The sequence below is a fragment of the Larimichthys crocea genome, chromosome XIII, assembly GCF_000972845.2.
Source record: "Larimichthys crocea isolate SSNF chromosome XIII, L_crocea_2.0, whole genome shotgun sequence".
Lineage (NCBI taxonomy): Eukaryota > Metazoa > Chordata > Actinopteri > Sciaenidae > Larimichthys > Larimichthys crocea.
In genome coordinates this window covers 30,392,139-30,411,452 of record NC_040023.1, presented here as the reverse complement: position 1 = coordinate 30,411,452, position 19,314 = coordinate 30,392,139, and the positions used below count along the sequence as shown (strand labels likewise).

The window sequence follows — 19,314 nt, the reverse complement described above, 5'->3', positions numbered from 1 at the left end:
TACTGATTACCCATGGGCGGTTAAAATGCTTGCATGGAAAAGCTGCCAAAATATTATCAGAAATTGTAGTTGCATGTTGCCGTGTGTGTGAGTGGGTATGTAGAACTGCCTGTGAAAGTCCATGAATAAGTAATATTATCCCCCCACAGCAACCGTCAACATAACAGGTGTGAATGTGCATAAAAATGTGAAGCAGACTGTTGCTGCTGTGAGCTCAGCAATTCTTTTTTTTTCTGGATGGATAAAAGGTGAAAAGGTGAGTGTGGGGCTATCATCCTACGTTACAGACACACACACACACACACACACACACACACACACACACACACAAAGAAAAACTAAAAGCATTTATGAGGGAAATAAACGGCCAATGGGATTCGAGCACCTGTGACTGCGTGCCCGCCCTGCTGTCAGATTGTGGGAAGGAGTGGTGGGATGGAGGGGAGGAATCCCCCCCACCCTCACCCTCCCTTCGGTCAGTGTAGCAGAATTACGCACAAGGGTCTGACCTGGGCTTGTGTCTGCCAGAGCAGCGTGTCTTTGGCACCGAGGCTTGGCAAATGCGATTTGAAATGATGATATGAGAGGTGTTTTGTAGGTCTCCTCTCTGTGGTTGGAGATGATTTGAAGCCCAGTTTCACCTCACTCCTCCCGGGATTAAAATCTAGGGTTACTTAATCTCTCTTAATCTGAACTAAATCTGTCTAATCGGCATAGAAAATTACACTCACTGAGGTGTATAGCCCGCAAATAATCAGCAAGAGGTGAAACCTCCTGCGCACTGAGAGAGTTCTCCCTGGAGGGCATTTGGACGCTGCACACGTTGCGCGGGACAATTTGTTACGCACAAAGACGAACCAGACACTGAATTTTTATTTTTATTTTTTTAAAGGACAAAACGTGTGTGGAGATTGTGTAGGAATTTCCACATTGTGTTGTTTTTGCCGGGGCTGGACGTGGAGGGCTGGCACACAAAACGCGGCGTGACGCTCCGCCAGAGACATCATTATGCAGAGTTTTGATTAAGATTTTCGGGGTTTTGCTCTCTTGGTTCATATCAGAGATGGCAGAAAGAGAGAGAGGGAGAGACAGACAGAGGGAGAGAGAGAGAGAGTTCGGGATTTCGCTGTAATCATGTTCGGAGAGTATTGATTTCGTGAGCGCACTCCAATTGGCAGCATCTCCACTACAGCGCCGGCGCGTCATCCTCGGTTCACATCGACGGAACGAGTTGTAAGCAAATGAGAACATGTGTGGGATCTGAGAGAGTGAGAAAAGGCAAAAGGGGGGATAGAGGGGAGCGAGAGGAGGAGTAATAAAAGCTCAGTTTTATCAACCTGACAAGTGGATACGAAATTTGATTGCTGGACTATTTTTTAATTTTTTTTTTCTTCCTTTATATTTTTCAGACTGGGGAATTTATCGATTCGTCACATGCGCACGCCTCTTCATTATAATTGCAGACAGTTGGGTGCTGTTCAGGCTGAATGGACTTGAATGTGCCGCTGCCAGCTTAATCCGTGCAGACTGGAAGATTTAATAATTCACGGTAATCACGCATTATCGCCTCAGTGGATGCTCTCTACACAGCCCCGGTGATTTTTTTTTTCCTCCTTCTCCTTATTCCTTCCCTCTCTCTTTTCCCCATTCTTCCTGTTGTCTTCTGGAGGATTTATCGACGACTACCTTGCAAATATGCTCCTTATCTGAAATATCATCTGTTGCTGCAACTGGATTGAAAAGCAACCCCCAGCCCCCCCCCGCCCCCCCACATGACTGGCTCCAACACGCGTTTGAGACCGACTGTCTTCAGGTGATGTGGACTGAGCATTTTTAAAATCACCATTTGAGATTTTTTACTCCAGGTAAAATGGACGGAAAATTATTATTACTTTTATTACTTCTCTTATCTCTCCACGCAAGGCTGTGATTTGTGCTCGTATCCATCATGATCTTTCTACTCCGTTGAATTGCCACTTATTGATTCAGACTGTAAGCTTTAATAGCAGTATTACGAGGCGAATTTCAACGTGATTTCATTGAGGACAGTGGGATACGGGGTTCGTGGAGGTATCTCCCTCCCTTGCTCTTCATTTGATTCATACCATTCTCAACTGAAGGGTAAATGTTGATGATGGAGGACGACGAATTAGACGCTCATCAGGTTGATTCGGATTTCGAGCCGCAAAGCCGGCCTCGCTCTTGCACCTGGCCGCTGCCATGCCCGGAGGATTTCCCCGGTGGACACGAGGTCAGCGGAGGTCTTCCACTGGCCAACATCAAGGTGGAACCAGAGGACGTCCCGGCTTCGGCTTGCAGAGCGGGACTCGTGGGCGGAACGCCGGGTGAGCTGAAGCATCCAGCCGGCGCCCCGGCACCCACAGGCGCGACGCACCCATGCCTGGCTGGCGCGGCGCTCGATGTGACCGGACCGCTGCGCAAAGCCAAATCCTCGCGGCGGAACGCGTGGGGGAACCAGTCCTACGCGGATCTCATTACCCGCGCCATTGAGAGCACCCCAGAAAAGAGACTCACGCTGTCACAGATATACGACTGGATGGTCCGTTATGTGCCCTATTTCAAGGATAAGGGTGACAGTAATAGCTCAGCTGGCTGGAAGGTAAGGAATAAAACACACGAACCAGCATGCTGGGCTTTTTTTGACGTGTTAATCACAGAGTGTCAAGTGATAATATTGAGTATTATTCTTGTTCACTAAGCCATCCTGATTCTTTCACCCCTCGTGCCATACACATGTCACCGTGGGATTCCGTGTCGGTTACGCATGAATGGTGCCATGCGTTATCTTGTCTTAGTTCATTACCGCCGTCAGTCATTCTAATAGATCATTGATGGCAGAATGTAATGGACTGGAGGGGAGTCACTCGCTGTGTGTGTGTGTGTGTGTATGTGTGTGTGTAACAAGACTCATCCAGCTGCAGAGAGCAGCTCCTGATGGCTCAACAGGGTCCGTAGTAGTGCGTGAAATCATTTCACCAGGACCACAATGATTAATATTTCCAAACAGAAGAAACTATTTAATGCAAATAGGGTAGGCAGTGCACATCTTCTTCTACTTATCAGTTTTTAAAAAAAGAATCAACAGAGGGACACTTGTAGGAGTTCACAGGTCAACTGTCCACGATGTAAATATTCAGAGGGGGTGTTCACAACTGACCACAGTCCGCCACAGCTGCCTGTCTGGCTGAGAGCCTAGAGTAACCTCCTGGACATCTGCCCATATTATCAGCCTCTGCTCCCAGCCTCATCTTGTTTCTATTCATTATGGGAAAGGGCAGGGAGATTAGCAGGGCAGCAGTGCTTGCCCTGATGGTGCACCTTTGGTGAGCTGAGACCACAAGACTATAGATGTTAAAGTTGGCAGAATCTTCATGGCAATGTGTGAATAGGTAGAGGCTGTACATGAGGAAAGCTTTGTCCATCATCAGAATCTTAGACTCTTTAGTCTAAGTGTTGGCCACAACACAATGCCCCCCCATACACATTTCCCAGCTAAATCCATCATTAAATAGAGCATTATACTCGTTCAGAACTATCTAGGCGTGTCATTCGTATCATCAGGCTCAATCAAAGACCAAAACAATGGCACGTGTCCAATACCATGCATTCTTTTCATATGTGTCTGAGGAATCTGTCTGTTGTCAAAACTTGTAGTGTTGCTGTTGCGTAACATAAACTCTGTCACCGCTCAGAGTGGAGTCTCCGTTGGCCTCAACCTTAATCACAAGCACCTGACTGACACCTTAAGCCTGTCCCATTAAACTGAACCCTGCTAAGGTGTGTCTCCAGGTAGACCTTGTTTCATTAGCCCTGCACTTGCACCAGGACTTAACAACAGGGCCTCTTTATCTTTAGCGCCAAAGTCCCAGTCTGCTATTTATGAAACTGCAAATTAGGAGGGGGGTTGACAGTGGCAGTCTGAGGTCCTGGGATATTTCAGGCCACAGACGAGACATGGGGCCCATTCCAGGTAATGACGGGGCATTAGGTAAGTCGTTTAAAGCAGGCAGCCATAATGTCAGTAACAGGACTGAGCTGATTTTGGTCAATGTAAACATACACTTAGGAATCACATGTGTAGCTTCCTTATAGGAACCAAACAAAAACAGCAGATGGAAATATTAAGTAAAAGTAAAACCCAAATTTTAACTGCCTATCTTTGTTCAACTTTGTGAACTTGTCAAGTGAGAATCCCATTTGACTTGTTGTTGGATTTGGAATACATAATGAAGCCATGAAAAATATGATTTTTTTGTCGTTGTTGATAGTGTGACAGGAGATCCATAAATCTTAATATTTGAATACTGCGGTGAGCCCATTTTTGCACTGCATGGCAAGAAATTTACATGCAAATTGATTACGGGTATTATGGAATACAGACAGCGTGGACAAAACATTATCTGTTTTATGAACGATTAACAGTAAGATTGTTTGTGAAGCCAGCTTGTAAGACAAGGTCAACATGAAGTCAGGTTCAGGATCCAGTGTTACCTCTCCCCTTTACTTGTGCACAAAAACAAGTGCACTCTCTCATACATGTAATTTTACAATCATATCCGGTAATTATATCTGACTGCAGCATTTGCCTGTTTGAAAACACTACTTGTATCATCCTCTATGTTTTCATCTCAATCAACAATATCACACACGAACAAAGCACTTGATGCAAAACAGTTTGGTGATGGGGAACCAGGGGGGGGTAAGAGGGGTAATAGATAAAAGAACTGTTGGTAAGCTGATGATGAAATAAAATGAAATTAAGTACTATAGCATGGCCTTTTGCGTAGGAGGCGGGTGGGCAGACAGGGGGTTGTTGAGGTGGTGGTGGGCTGTGGACGACCATCTGAATTCGAAGGCTCTCGAGACAGTTTATCGAACCTGGAATACACGTGGCAGTTTGAGGGAAATAATCTTCAAAATCAGATTGTGCCTTGTAGATTATGCTCCTATGACTGGTATTGGAAAAGATGTGATGCTGGCTTGCTGATGGGTACTAGACAGCCGGGACACAGAGACAGTACCATTAAGCTCCTATAAATACCTAATGGCTTCTGACTTCTAGGAAGGCTGCAATATTCTGAGGTCAATTCTGCCTAATCACCTCCTTACTGACGGGAGGTTACGCAGAATCGTATTGTGAACCGATTACACTTTCCACTGGGGTGTTCGTCACTACTGCGGTGTAGATTAGTGTCAACTTCACTGGCCTTTGTTTTTTTTCCGGTGCTCTGTAACTAAACTGATCCAACGTAGAAATTAGCAGGAGCAAAGTTAGAAATTGAGTCTGAAGCCCTGTATGTATGGTGGAGTTTTCTGCCTTTATGGCTAATTATATCTGAGTACAAGAATCCACGGGGGCATAGTGCATTTGTGCGTGGGAGAAGCACATGTCTATTGCAACAAAAGCATCAGGGTCGGTAGTGTTTTGTGTGTGTGTGTATGTATGTGTGTCTTTGTGGGGGCTAGTGCGGGGGGGAGGGGCTGTCTACTTCTATAGCCGTGTGTGTTTGGACCCACTGATTGGTCTGACAGCATGTCACTGCAGAGAATGGTGCGTAGTCACGCCCTTGACTTCATAATGCCTCTAATGGTGGGGTTTAAAGGGAACTTGGTGCGGGGATTGCCCTGTAGGCGCCCAGAAGTTCATTAACTTCAAGGGGGTTAGATAATGCCATTGTTACGCTGGCGGGGTTTGCTTCATTGTGAGTTGTAATGGGATACATAAATCCATAATACGCCATTGCCTTTGCTGCATTAAGTGTATTTTTAAGAAAATATACGATTCATGGCTCTGAAATATCATCGCATTATATTTTGGCTATATGAAATTGCAACTACTATGTAGAATGTGTCTGTTTCTGCCTGCTTTAAAGCCCAGCTCAGTTTTCTCTGTATGTGTTTACAGTGCAGAGCTTTTTCCAGCGCTTGGGGCGGTCAGATGCCAGGGGATTGTGCAGCAGGTCGTCAAGGGTGCCAGGCAGTCACTCAGACAATTTAATCCAAAGCGACTAGACAGTTATTTATAAGTGTCTTTAGGTAACGGTCTGTGCAGTGTCAGCAGGGCAAAAGGTCACGGGGTTTCCTGTATTGACAGAATTTAGACATACCGGAAAGATGGATCTAAAAAAAAAAAAGATAAATGTGACCATGTGTGTGGAGTAGATGAACTGCATGTGAGGAAATTAAGAGAAGAGAGAGAAGTCCTCTCTCTAGGTATATGTATACTCTTATCTTCTATAAAAGCGCATAACCCCTGTCTCCACAGGCAGTAGTATTTATAACAGCGCTGCATCATATCACTTTATCTAATTGATTTATAGGTAAAGAGACAGACAGACTCTCGTAATCCTGTCACCATGCACGAGCTTCAGCAGCTGCAGCAGAGAGACACTTGTCAAATATGAGGGATACGAATGTCAAATGTGCAGCAGAGAGAGTGTGTTTGACAGAAGCTTAGCATGAAGTGGAGAGACTTGAAACTTTCGGAGTGTATAGGGTTGCTTGTGTGTGTCTGTTTGTGTGTGTGTGTGTGTGTGTGTGTGTGTGTGTGCGTGTGTGTGTATAGGAATGCAATGCTCGTGTCGCTTGATGATGGTTGGGGAATCTGAAGAGACTGGAAACCATCCTAGACTTCAGCTGATTCATATTTTATCCTCCGTCTTGGCTCAGGGGAGCAGAGTAATTTGAGAGTGCTACAGACACACATACACACACACACACACAGACACACACTCAGAAAATGAGAGCATATGATGCATGCTGGACAGATTTATGGTGTAGGATTATGAGCACCTTACATCTCCCCTTGGCTCTTGCAGCCGGAGCCAGGTTGGGTTCAGGCAGTATATTCAGGTTGAGTCGGGTATCTGATGCCAAGAAGCCCGTTCTCACTGCCTTTCCCCCTGCAGCCTTCAGGCAGCCGTGGCAGTTCATTTCTCACTGAAAATGATTAATGTACATGCAAATTACCAAAGCATGGGCACGCATTCAAATATGGGAGACAGCAATCAGGAGACAGTAATATGAAAAACAATATAATTTTGCCTTTGATATTACTTCGCTCTGTTTTATCACTCCATCTAGCAGACACCCATGTTATCTCCTCTTTAATCTCTCCGCCTTTCTCTTTGTCTCCATCCATCCATCTATCTATCAGACATTCTATACATTTTTTTTCTCCCCCTGTCTTAGTGGTTTTTGGCACAAGGGCCAATTGAGGTGAGGAGTCTTTCTCAAGAGAGCTATACGGCGTCAGGATTTTGAGCTTTAGCAGTCTCCTGCCAGTGATCTCGACTGCCTAAAGCAGCGTGCCTCCTCTTATCCGAGAGAAATCTCATATCTCACATTATCTCAGAGATAATAGGATAACAATGCTGGATTTTCCCCCAGCTCGACTCTTTTCAGCTACTGGGTCTTCTGGAGTAGAATACAAGGCAATGAGGCCATCAAGTTCCCAATTCGACAGGGTTGAACTAATTTGGATGTCCTCAGCTGAAGTGAACTTGAGCTGCGTTTCTCACCAAACCATTACTCATCTTTATTTCATTTTTTTTTTGGGGTGACATTTCTCAGAATATTAAATACTTCTTTTGGTTCAAACTGAAGAAAACATAGTGAAACACAGAGAAATTGTCATCCTTTTTCCCATTGCACTATTTAGGGTGATGGTTTCCACTACTCCCTCTGGCTCATGCACATTTGCACGAACACACACACAACACACTTGTGCCTCCTCAAACCACCCATGGAGGAACACTCTGTTCTTGGGTGGGGTGAATCATTTTTTTTTCTTTGGTAGGAGAGGAGGGGGCCGAGAGCGGAAGCGACTTTCTGTGGTGCTGTTTTGCTGTCTGATTTGTTTTGAAACCTGTCTGACTCGTGGCGATTGGCTCATGTGGAAGGCGTGGCACTATTTGGTAAGCGCCCGCGGATTCTTTGGCAAAACCGTACACAGCTGCAGGGACAGAATGTGGTGTGCGTTCGCGTCTCTGATTCTGTGTGAGTTTGATGTCGTGGAGATTTGATGAGAGGGGGTACGGTCCCAAGTGTTACACACATCTCTTTGTATTTACAAGGAACAGGGCATGAAGTTTGGGAGGAGGGGATAGAACTGCTGAAGACCCAGTGAGCTGTAGACATTTCAATAAAATGGGAGTAAAAGTTACTCTGTTTCTTATCTACTCAGATCCACCCACATTATATTGACACCAGTATCCCTGTGACTTGTAGTCCTACTAATAAAAACTCATTGGAAATTAATTGGAGTATATTCTGTTCAGTTAAACAGGAAACAAAAAGGGAGGGCTTACACATGTTTGCCAGCTGAGTTAATAGTAGTATTACACCCAGAATACATTTCATAGAATAAAGCATTTTTCATTCATGACGATAAATACTTGCCAAAATGACTAATATGCAATATAATGACTCATCATCTAATAACTGGCTCCGAAATGAAATACCTCGGTATGCCGTTTCCCAATGTCATGCGGTTAAGAAAATGCCCATTGTTATTACACATGCTTGATCAGTAGAGGCAGCCGAATGGACAGGATTCACACATCAAAAGTGTTCTTTTAATATGTGAAATATTTGGCCATTTTCAAATCCAGTTAAGTGTTACGCTGAAGTAGCTTATTCTAATACAGAGATAAGTCTGTCAGTTTCAATCTAACGGCAGCGGATGAAGTTCTATTGTCCCAGAGAAATGTTGTCTGTATTACAAATGTTGTAAATGGCTTTGGATATTCACTTCGGCGTATGAATAAAAAGTGTTGGCCCTCGTGGTGCTGGAAATTGTCGGTCTCAGTTTGTGGCAGCATGCTTGTTGCTCATCTGTGTCAATGTGCATAATGTGTGATTGTCGTTGTGTGTGTGTGTGTGTGGATGTTTATGAGTGTATTTCTCTCCCTTCTTTCTACATCCCTGTATGAGTGTGTGTCTGTGTATGCATGTGGGTGTGTGTTAGGGGGGGTTGATGGGCTCAGTGGGAGCCCGGGTCCCAGGGGAACAGCTCTCGTTAATAATTCAGACGAGGCTCATTATCAAGGCAGCGCAGATTTCTCCCTGATTCCACCTTAATTGCAGGCAGGCTGCTCCACTCAGGCAGGCGGTAGTCACGCTGGGTCGACTCTCTCTGTCTTTTTCTCCACCACTACAGGGCCTGCTCTGCTCCGTCTCCGATACTCAGCCCCATCACAGTGAGACGGCCTCAGGCTGGCCTACTTCATATTAGCATACACCTTTTAATAGCCGTAACATACTATGAACATGCTATTTATTCGTACTTAAAGACGTGCCTCATATATTTCTGATTAGACACAGACCATCCACTGTTTGAGCATCACTATGGAATGTTTTGTTATGTTTGCCAACAAAGACGCAATCTGCCGAATGATGCGGTAGGTCTTAGAGCTGGAACAATAAGTCGATTAATGGCATTGGTTGATCAGTGTAACACTTTTCATAATTGATTAATATCAGTCAGATGTGAAGTTTTTCTGCTTTTCTTGCTTTTATACCATCATAAATTCACTCTTTTAGACAATTAAAAGCATTTTTTAAGACACATTTTGGGCACCATCACAGTTTTCTGATGAGTTTATAGACTTATAATTTATTAGATGTAAAAAAAAGAGAACAATTTCAGTTGATAAGGACATTTGTTATTAGACCCTTGTAGGTTATATGATTTATGGTTTATAGTGATTGAAGTGTTATTTGTTTACTCATGGATCTATGAAAACATAAGCCATATAATGCTTTATGATGATGCACACTACACAAAGCTAATGTGTTTTGCTTTTGTTATATGCGTCGTGAAATATTATAATGGTGGGTTTATCCTTGAAATAGCCTATAGCATATTATCATACTGATGACACTGTAGAACGTGTGTTGCCGTGATTGATATCGGCCTACAATAATACTCCTCTTCATGCCCATCTATAGGCTTATGTAATGTATCTTGTCTTCATAATTTACACTGACTGATGGGTTTCCATTCAGTCCATTCAGTGAAGCCCCGTCGAGAGAGCAACATAATGGGCCTGATCTTGTCATACATGTATATGAATATTTCAAATCAAGTCATTGTAACTAGATGGGGGCTTTAGATAAACAACACAGATGCTTCTTCCTCTTTGCTCTCGCTGCAAGATGAAGTGCGCTCCAAGCTGTATTTCTCTCCTGGCCACAAAACTCGCTTCCCACAAATCATGGTGCCCATATTTCCTAATTCAATTTTTCTCTTCGTCGGATATCTCTTCCTGTATGCAAGGGATTGATGGCCGTGTGCATGTGTGTAAATGTGTGTGCTTACGTGCACGCATATTGCCATGTCTGTCCCTGAGAAAGACATGATGTATGCTGAGCTAAACGGTGTATTTCACAACACTCCATCTCCGGACCCTTCCTGGCAGCCATGTGCCAGGTCCCTCGCTCTTCTCTGCCTGTCCATCAAAGCCCTTGTCATACGCCAAAGGATTGTGGGAGGGGAAAGGAGAGCGTATGAGGGCCGTCGATCAGTTTACCTGAGCTTGGCGGTCCCGGCAAGTGATGGAGGGAGCTGCTTCACAAAGGGAAATGTAGTTAACGTTGACTGATCGGAGCAGGTGGTTAGAAAAAAAAAAGGAGGGCAGCGGTGAGGAGGAGTAGCAAGAATTATGTTCAAGAAAGATGCTTGTTATGCTAATGCCTGGTGGATATGCTGCGGCTGAGCCATGTGCCCGCGGCTGATGGATGTGGCTCTGGAGGTCACCTCGGGTAGTGGTTGGTCAGGAACCGGTGCAGCTTCCCGCTGAGCTGTAATGTCTGCTCACCTGAGCTGAAAAGAGGAAACTGACCTTGGAAAAGAAATCACTTCACATGTGCGATTCTTCCTGGACGTGTACATTTGTATGTGTAAAACAAGCCATGTGTGGGCAAATCTGTGTGGGAGCCAGCATATGTGTGGGGAGGTAACAGGACTGGGGTGAGGTTGTTGGGTTATGAGGTGACCAGCTGGGATTGGGGGGGGGGGGGGGATCTGTGTGTTTTTGTGTATTTGTATGGTCTAAAATTCTTCACTCCCCAATTGGATTTGTATGTCAGTGGCATGAATCTGGGTCAGGACACTGGGTCCTGTGTTTAGTATGCTGACCGTGTGAGGTCTGAACTCCGAGTCGGCTCATAGCCCTGAATGAACCCAGCACGTCTGCCTCGCTGTCTCCTCTCCCCCCTTTCTGTCTTTCTGTTGGACCCCCCCTTTTTTTTCCCCCATCTCTGTCTCTTCCCCCTCTTTCTCCTTCATCTTCTCTCTGTGCCGAGAGCCTCTTGCTGTCTCTCTGCCTTTTTTTCTTTCCGTACCCCAGGCTTTTTTCCCCCCTTATACCCTTCTTTCTCATACTCTCTTTTTCACTGTCAGTCACTGACGGCCTTCTCTTCTCTCCTCACTTGTTCTGTTTCACACTCGCAGTCCTGCCCACAAAGTAGCCTTTTTATCACTCATTTCCCTCTTCCCTCACTCATTTCTCCTGCTCCTTTCATGTGCTTTTGAAATCCCCTTTTCATCTTTAGCTCGGTCTCTCTCTCTCTCTCTCTCTCTCTCTCTCTCTCTCTCTCTCTGTCTGTCTTGCCTGCTCTCTCCCTCGCACACACACACACGCACACGCACACCGGCTCATTCAGTCATTCTTTTATTATCCCAAAACTAAAGTGATAAATGGCTCTCTTTCTTCTCCGTAAATGTCACTCGGGGAATTGTCTCTGCTCATTGATTGACTGGAGTAGAAGGATGGCCACACATGCACCATGTGCCAGTCGCACATACACACACATGCACGCCGGCTAAAAAGAGAAAGGCGAGGCGGAGAGAGAAGAGAGAGTCAGGCAGGGAAATGATCTATCATTAGAAGTGCAGCTTGGCTGGGACTGCAGCCGTCAGGGTTAACATCTGGCCCTCACAGGTCCAGTTTTCTCTCAGAGGCTGATGCATCATTTGAAGAACTTGTGCGGCTGGTTTATAATGAAGCATCAATTCTCAACAGGACTTGGCATTCACAGGAGTGCTGGGAAGCTGGAGCTCAACAAGGGATCAATCACAGTTAAACAATCAGAGCGGACAGGCTGAGCCGGTCTTGCCATTCTTTTCTTTCTAAAGTGACGTGACGCCGAATGCATAAGTGTTATCCCAGTTTTATCGTTTGGCTGTAGTTTATCCTTAACTGTCAGAAAAGTGCCAACCAAGAGCCATTATTCAGACCAGACAGTGTGCAACGGGTTCGTGTGTGTAAGTAAATAGGGGTTAATAATGCTCAGTCATTTTCTTAATGTCTCATTCACCCTACCTCAGGCGTTTGAGCTTGATAAAGGTCAAGACTACTGGTGGTTACATGTCGTCTTCCCTTATTTCATCCTCTTCAGCGCACATCAGGGGAGAGGGGGGGACCAAGTCGAAAGGAAAGTGGACGGCCAGCCAGAGAAGAGGCTGATCCGTGCGTCTTCACTCTCAGAACCAGGATAAAAAGATTTAATGGGGAGGCGGTGGGGAGACGAGGGGAGACTGGCTCCGTCAATGAAGAGGGGATGAAAATATTAAATTGATAAAGAGACAGAGATAGAAAGACAAGGGGAGGGATGTGAGGAAAATGGAGAGGGAGCGAAAAGAGAGCTGGAATAGTAGAGAGTAGATTATAGGGCTTCCAAGCAGGACTGGAAGCCAGACTTGGCTGCACTTCAGCTTCACTCTGCACACTTCAGCTCAAGTGTGTGTCCATTAGTGAACTCCCATTGCACTCAGAAAGCCATGCACTCTGAAATGCAACACACACGCACACAGCAGCTTTCCTCTATTCTGTTCATACATGCGAACCCCCACAAACATACAGAGCAGTTGGCTTACAGTAGCTCTGTCCTCACACACATTTACCCAAAAAGCTACACTGACCTAGTCTTGCTCCCTCTGTCTCTCTCTCTCTCTCACTTTCTTGCACACACACACACACACACACACAATCGCTTCTCTAGCCACCAGATTGCTTCCCGTCAAAATAAATAATTAAATGCGTGCAATAACAGCTTCCGAAAAAAGATCCCTCAATTAGTGCAAAATGGGTAAATGGCGTGGGGTAGGGGCTGTGGGGATGGAGAGAGGACGGGAGGGGTGGTATTTCGGGAACACACACACACACACGCACACACGCACACACATACACACTTACTCATGCACACAATCTATTACATAAGGCAAGTCATGACCCAAGAAGGTTTTTACGCAGTTGTGCAACGTTAATTTGCCCCCCCCCCTCTTCTCTTTAGCAATCAGCTTAGCAAGGTCTTTTCTCAAATCCTTACAAGTGATCCATGCTCAAAGACCGGCCAGGGAGAGATCTCGATGAGTGCCACAGAGGTGCAAGAGGGGCAGCTGAGGGGATACTACTTAGAGTCATGGCTGGTGTGAGTGTGTGTGTGTGTGTGTGTGTGAGTGTGTGTGTGTGTGTGGAGATGTCTTTGTATTTGTACCTTGTATTTCCAGGGCTGTGTGTCTGGAATGGTGAACAGGAAAAGTTTTGAATTTCGTGCAAGGGAATCCGTGTGCATAACTGAGCGAGTGAAAGAGACAGAGATGTTAAATGCTGGTGTTCCTCTTGAGGAAGGTGTTTGTATGTGTGTGGGGAGAATCAGGTTAGGAATAAAGTTGAAAGTTGTAGCTGGGAGATGTATAGCCAATTTGACCATGAAGGTCAGTTATAATAAAGTTCTAATAATTCTAATAACATTTTTCAGTTTTTCAGATTTTATTTCTTTACTTTTTGGCATATAGATCATAGTTATATGAAGCGGACAACAGAAGCTGAAACCTACAGGAAATTTTTCTGTAGATCAAATAGTCAAATATCTATCTATCTATCTGTCTATCTGTCTATCTGTCTGTCTGTCTGTCTGTCTGTCTGTCTTTATGTTTCTTGTGTAATAGCTGACATGCCAGTGTATTTCCGACATCCAAACAAAAACCTTCAGTCTCTCAGAGCAGAGCTGGCATCTGGCCACATTGTACTGCTGTCATCAGCAGGGCTATAATGCTAAACTACACTCACAGCAGGTGCCAAAACCAAGCTCACACATGTTTCACTGGGACAAATGTATTACAGAATAGGGCTAATCTGTGTGTGATGAATGGTACAACAGTACAGCAAACAGATGGATCCCTGAACCTGGAAACCTAGAGTAAGCAAACCGGTGGGACTTAGCACTTGTGCTAACACGGATAGCTTCGTTGAAGCTGATCTGTTTGCGAAATGTCAGGCATGTTGATTCTGGTATTCAGCATAGGGCATCACAGCACAGGTCACAGACCTGGAGGGATAGAGGGAGATCAGAGGGATCACTCTGACTCAAGAGAGTGAGTCAGTGAAGGGAATGATGTTGGAATGGTACGTGAATGATCGTGGACATGAAACATACTGACAAAGTGCCATTTAAATGGACGGATTGATGGTTGAATGTATAAGCTGATGACTGAAGGAGTGAACTGGCTGGCACGAGCAACTGCGAGCGATGAAGTGCTGAGACGGAGAATGAGGAAACGCGGAAAAGAGTGTCACGTCTCACATGTGTGGAACAGTTGTTTCACCGTGCTCGTGGTTAAGAGTAGGTCAACTTGCAATGATGCTTTGCGCAAGGAGAGGGGCGGCCGTGCGGTGCAGAGTGGGCGAAAATGGGAGCAATGGGCTGAGATGGAAAGATGTAAGCGAAGAAGGGAAGTAGGATGGATAAATCTGGAGCTGGGGAAATGAGAAAGCCGCAACGCACCGTGCTTAAGTGAGGGACACGGCTTGAGAGATATGGGGAGGGACGAAGAGGGTCAATCAGAAATGCAGGGTGAAAGGGGTAAGATGGATGGAGGGAGAGTGACAGAAGGGGAGAAAATGACAGTGGAGGGGAGGGGGGGCGGCGCTGGGGTCTCTGCGGTGGGGCGATTGCGTGACTGAGAGGAAAGTGCACTGCTGTGTGTGTAATGCTCTCAAGACGGATATTAAGACGCACTGCCCCGACTCACACAGTCACAGCCCCTCTCTCTCTCCCCTCTTTTCTCCTTTACTCTCCTCCATTCTGCTCCCTCTCTCGCTCCCTCCGTGTCCACTAATGATCCTCGCGTCCTGCCACACTGCCAAGCTGAGTGATGCCCACTGACAGTCGCACTCAGGCGGAAACGTTGCAGCCTCCCCTCCCCTCCTCCTTTCCAGGAGTGCTGTGACACACTCACACACACACAAGATACAGAGGTGTAACACTTTCTCACATGGATGTATCGGCTCAGGCAAAGCTGCTGACAGATGGGTATCTATGTGTGTGTGCGCGGCCATCGCCCTCTCTGTGCACGCACACACACACACACACACACACAGTACCCCTCAGTGGTGCTCACAGTCACGCACTTACTGTAAATATGCCTCCATCCAGCTGCATCTGTCTTCGGGGAATTTTTATGTGATTGATGGACGTGGGACATGGAGGTAATCACAGAGTACAGCTAGCTCCATAATGATGATACCAAGCTCTGTTTTGTCCTGCGAGCTTGATGACAAATTAATTTGTAAAAGCACTGAGAAGACAATACACATACTCACCATAGACTCTGGGCTGCATAGAAGTAGTAAGCCATTTGCCATTTGAAATAATTCATATGTAATCCACTTTATTTTGCAATTCACGTGACATAATTAGTCGAAAGTGATAAATGCACTGAAGTATTCTGTTGATAGCAAAGTTAAATTGTGGATCGCTCTTGAACCTATCCTCTTAAAGCGCAGGGAGCATTGCCAATGCAGTTCCTTTCTCAAAGGTTAATTCCCCTCTCAGTACCTCCACTGGTTTCCCTCTATCATGTCTAGAGTGCGTTGGCAGTCACGGCAGGACTGCTCATGGAAAGTAGCTTGTAGTGCTGCTAGTTTTCAAGTTACAGTCTGTGGCTGCAGCCCAAATGCATCGGAGCATCCTACTGAGCTGGCATTTGTAGGTAAGAAATAGAATTCTCTAGCTCTAGGACTTTTCACAGATAAATGTATGGTAAGCCGTCTTTTATATGTCACCTTTGGCTGAGTGTAAGTAGTTAAAACACCTGGCAACATGAACATGAGAAGAAGTATAAAAATGTCTCCAGAAGGTTGGACTGAATTTCCAAACATTAACCTGCGACGATAAAAAAGAAATTCGTTGTTTTTCACATGTTCGTTGCAGAGAAATTACAGAGTGTCATGGCACAACAACCACTGCAGTCCTTGTTTGAGGTCTCAGGAGCAGTAAATTATGAGAACACAAGGTATTTAAAACTCAAGACAAGACAACAAAACTAAAAGCCACATTTTATCATGGAAATACATGTTTTGTTCCCATCACTTCTCCTCCGTCCAGTCCTTTTTCCCATACTTTACCTCTGTGATCAAACTGATTTGAACCACAGGCCCCCGAGCCTGACTGCCAAGGAGAGGTTAGGAATTAGGTCACAGCATTTCACTCCTCTAATTAGATGCTGTGAGTGTATGCATGTCTGTGCATGTGCATATGTGTGTGTGTGTGTGTGTCTGTATATGCGTCTGCACACTGGGTGCTCTTAATCCGTATGTGGCCTCTATGGTAATAAAGAGTCTTGGGAAGACCCGTTAACCCGCATTTCTGTTACTCTCCACATGTTATCGAAATGTTTCTGACGTCAGTACTTGAAATGATGACGAGGAGACAAGTCAGTTACGAGGATGCTGAGGTAAAATGTATCCCAGGAGTGAAAGAACAGGTCAGAGTCAACTATAAAAGATGCATGTGAAGCATTAACATTCCCAAAGAACAAGCTCCAGTTGAGAAGGCAATTTGGCCTACATGCTCTGTGTTGTGAACGGGTTAGGATTCAAACCATCAGTGAGATGTAACTCCCAACTTCTCTGTAGAAGTAAAATGGCATATATGGTGAGGGAGCTCTTTGTCTTGCTCTTCAGCGCCCTGTGGATTTGTTCCATCCTCTTTCTGAGATGTATCCATGTAGGGGGCCAGGAAAGACATACCTCTGCCTCTGCAGTTTTAATGTCTACTTTTGTTTATTTCACGATGTGTATGTGTGTTAACATGATGTGTTCATAAAAAAAAGCCTGTGTGAGTCACTTTTGAAGTTTTATACCCAGACATGTATTGTACATCAGCTCAGTGGGGCGTTTGCGAAGAGCACGGGGGTAAACAATCGGCATGCACTGGGAGGAGAGAGGATGAGAATAAGGGATCATAGAGGATATTTTTATGTGTGTGTGCAGGCGTGCAAACATGAGACAAAAGTGTGTGTGCAGGAGATGAAGTATAAGAAAGAGAGTAGAGCGGGGCTAGTCTTAATTAAGTTTTCAGGAGGCTCTTAAAAGGTCATGGCACGCCTCTGCACCCCACTCACCACCACCACCACCATACCCCATCGAAATTTCACTTTGCCCCGCCCTTCCCTCCGTTACTCCTCTCTCCCTCCCTCACCTCCCCATTGCGATCTATCCAGTCATCAGCCCCCCATCTGTGCACATTAGCCATTCATGAACACACTCATTAGGGTGGGAGTTTGAAGCGATTGTGTTCACTAGTCTGCGGCTGGAGCGTGGCGATTAATATTTCAGCGTCTCCCGTCGAGGAGCTGAGAGCAAGTTTGGCCTTCTTAGGCGAGAGAGAGAGAGAGAGAGAGAGCTGCACCGCCCTCTTTCTCCCCCTAAACCCCAACAAACCTTTCACCCCCTTTGCCCCCCTCTCAGACAGTCTTTACAATTTACAGTACGTTGCCCCCCTATTTCCATTTATTGCACAGACACTCATGATTTGGATACACATTTTTGTCCACACACACACACACACACACACACACACACACACACAAACAGACGCATAAGACCCTAACTCAAACTGACTTAATTGGGCTCTTTTTGTTTCAAGAAACGAAGAAAGGAGGAGGAGGAGGAGGAGGAGGGACGAGGGACGAGGGGTAAATCCTGTCTTTTCTTGTCCCTCATCTCCTCCATTCCTCTCTCAGCTGGTCTGAAGTGTCTTACTCTCACTATTATTCATTTTCTCTCCTCATGAGCTGGTATTGAATGGGTACGAGCTTGTTCTGGGGTCGGGGAGGTTGAGGTTGAGGTGGTGGGTGGTATGCTTAACTATATATAAACACACTGAGTTCAGTCAGACCGAATCAATACTTTCCCTCATTCATACTGTACAGTGGTTGAGAAAGCCAAGAGCATCATGGGTTAACAGGCTGTCAATATTTGAAGCGCTGCTCCTGAATACCGAAATCACTTTGACCCTACAGTTGAGGCCGTGCCCACACTATCTTTGATTAATTTTGAAACACGTTTTCTCTTCGTTTGGATCTCCACTAAGGCAGCAACTTTGAGCACCGACGGTTGATGTTTTTGAGCAAAAGGAAAGATGAAAATGCTCCTCTCGTGACACGGTATTGTTTTTGTGAATCCTCGAAAAGAACACACGCTAACACTAACGTTTTTAAGTGGCTTGACTGTGCGGAATAAAAGACAATTGAACCTTTTGTAATTTTTAGTAATTGAACCAGGACTGCAGACAAAATGATTTAAAAATGTGGAGGGAAACTGTCAACACATGGTTAGATTTTTTTTTTTTTAGATTTGGTCAATGAAACCATTCCTGTCCTTGATTTCATTCTTATTTCTGCCATGTATGATAATATTGCTAAGTAATAAAAAAAAAGAAAAATTATCTTTTACGTCCTTCTATTTAAATCAAAGTGAGATTCTCTACAACTGAAAATGAAGTATTTTCTCCCAGTTGGATAAATCTGAGAACTGTGTCGGATGGTTATAAATGCTACCAAGGTCAATAGTATGCTTTGAAAAAAAACTAAATACAAAACAAGAATACAACTAATAATCAAAGGGACTCTTGTAGGCTTTGACTGTGTTTGGAAACACTTGAAATGTTGTCAATCATACGTTAGTGTTTTTGACATCTCTGTTAACAGGTAGCATTTATAACCATCGTTCACAAATAATTCACTGTTTTATTATTTGTGAATGATGGTCCACAAATAATAATCTTTAGAAATAATCAAATAATAATCATATCTTTCGGCAACAATAACCAAAAGATATGTCATTCATTTAACAGAAAATAAGAGATCACTGAGAGGCAGAGGTGGCCGAGCTGAGTGTTCCTCTGTGGATAACTAGTAGTACATCCATTTGTTGTCCCATTTTGTTCTTTTTTAACTGTCTATCCACACGTTGGCACTTCAGTAGATCGTCTGAAAGCAATCTG

At 44.9% G+C, this 19,314-nt stretch overlaps 1 protein-coding gene across 1 annotated transcript in view; it reads left to right on the top strand.

Annotated features, from left to right (window-relative positions):
* Positions 1-586: 586 nt before the first annotated feature.
* The window catches only part of LOC104919592 (forkhead box protein O3), a 30,307-nt gene continuing 11,579 nt past the window's right edge, over positions 587-19,314 (top strand). The window contains exons 1-2 of the mRNA XM_010731652.3: positions 587-1,233; positions 1,410-2,620. Coding sequence (XP_010729954.2) covers positions 2,126-2,620 — 495 coding nt within the window. The 5' untranslated portion in view covers positions 587-1,233; positions 1,410-2,125. The remainder of the gene's footprint in view (positions 1,234-1,409; positions 2,621-19,314) is intronic.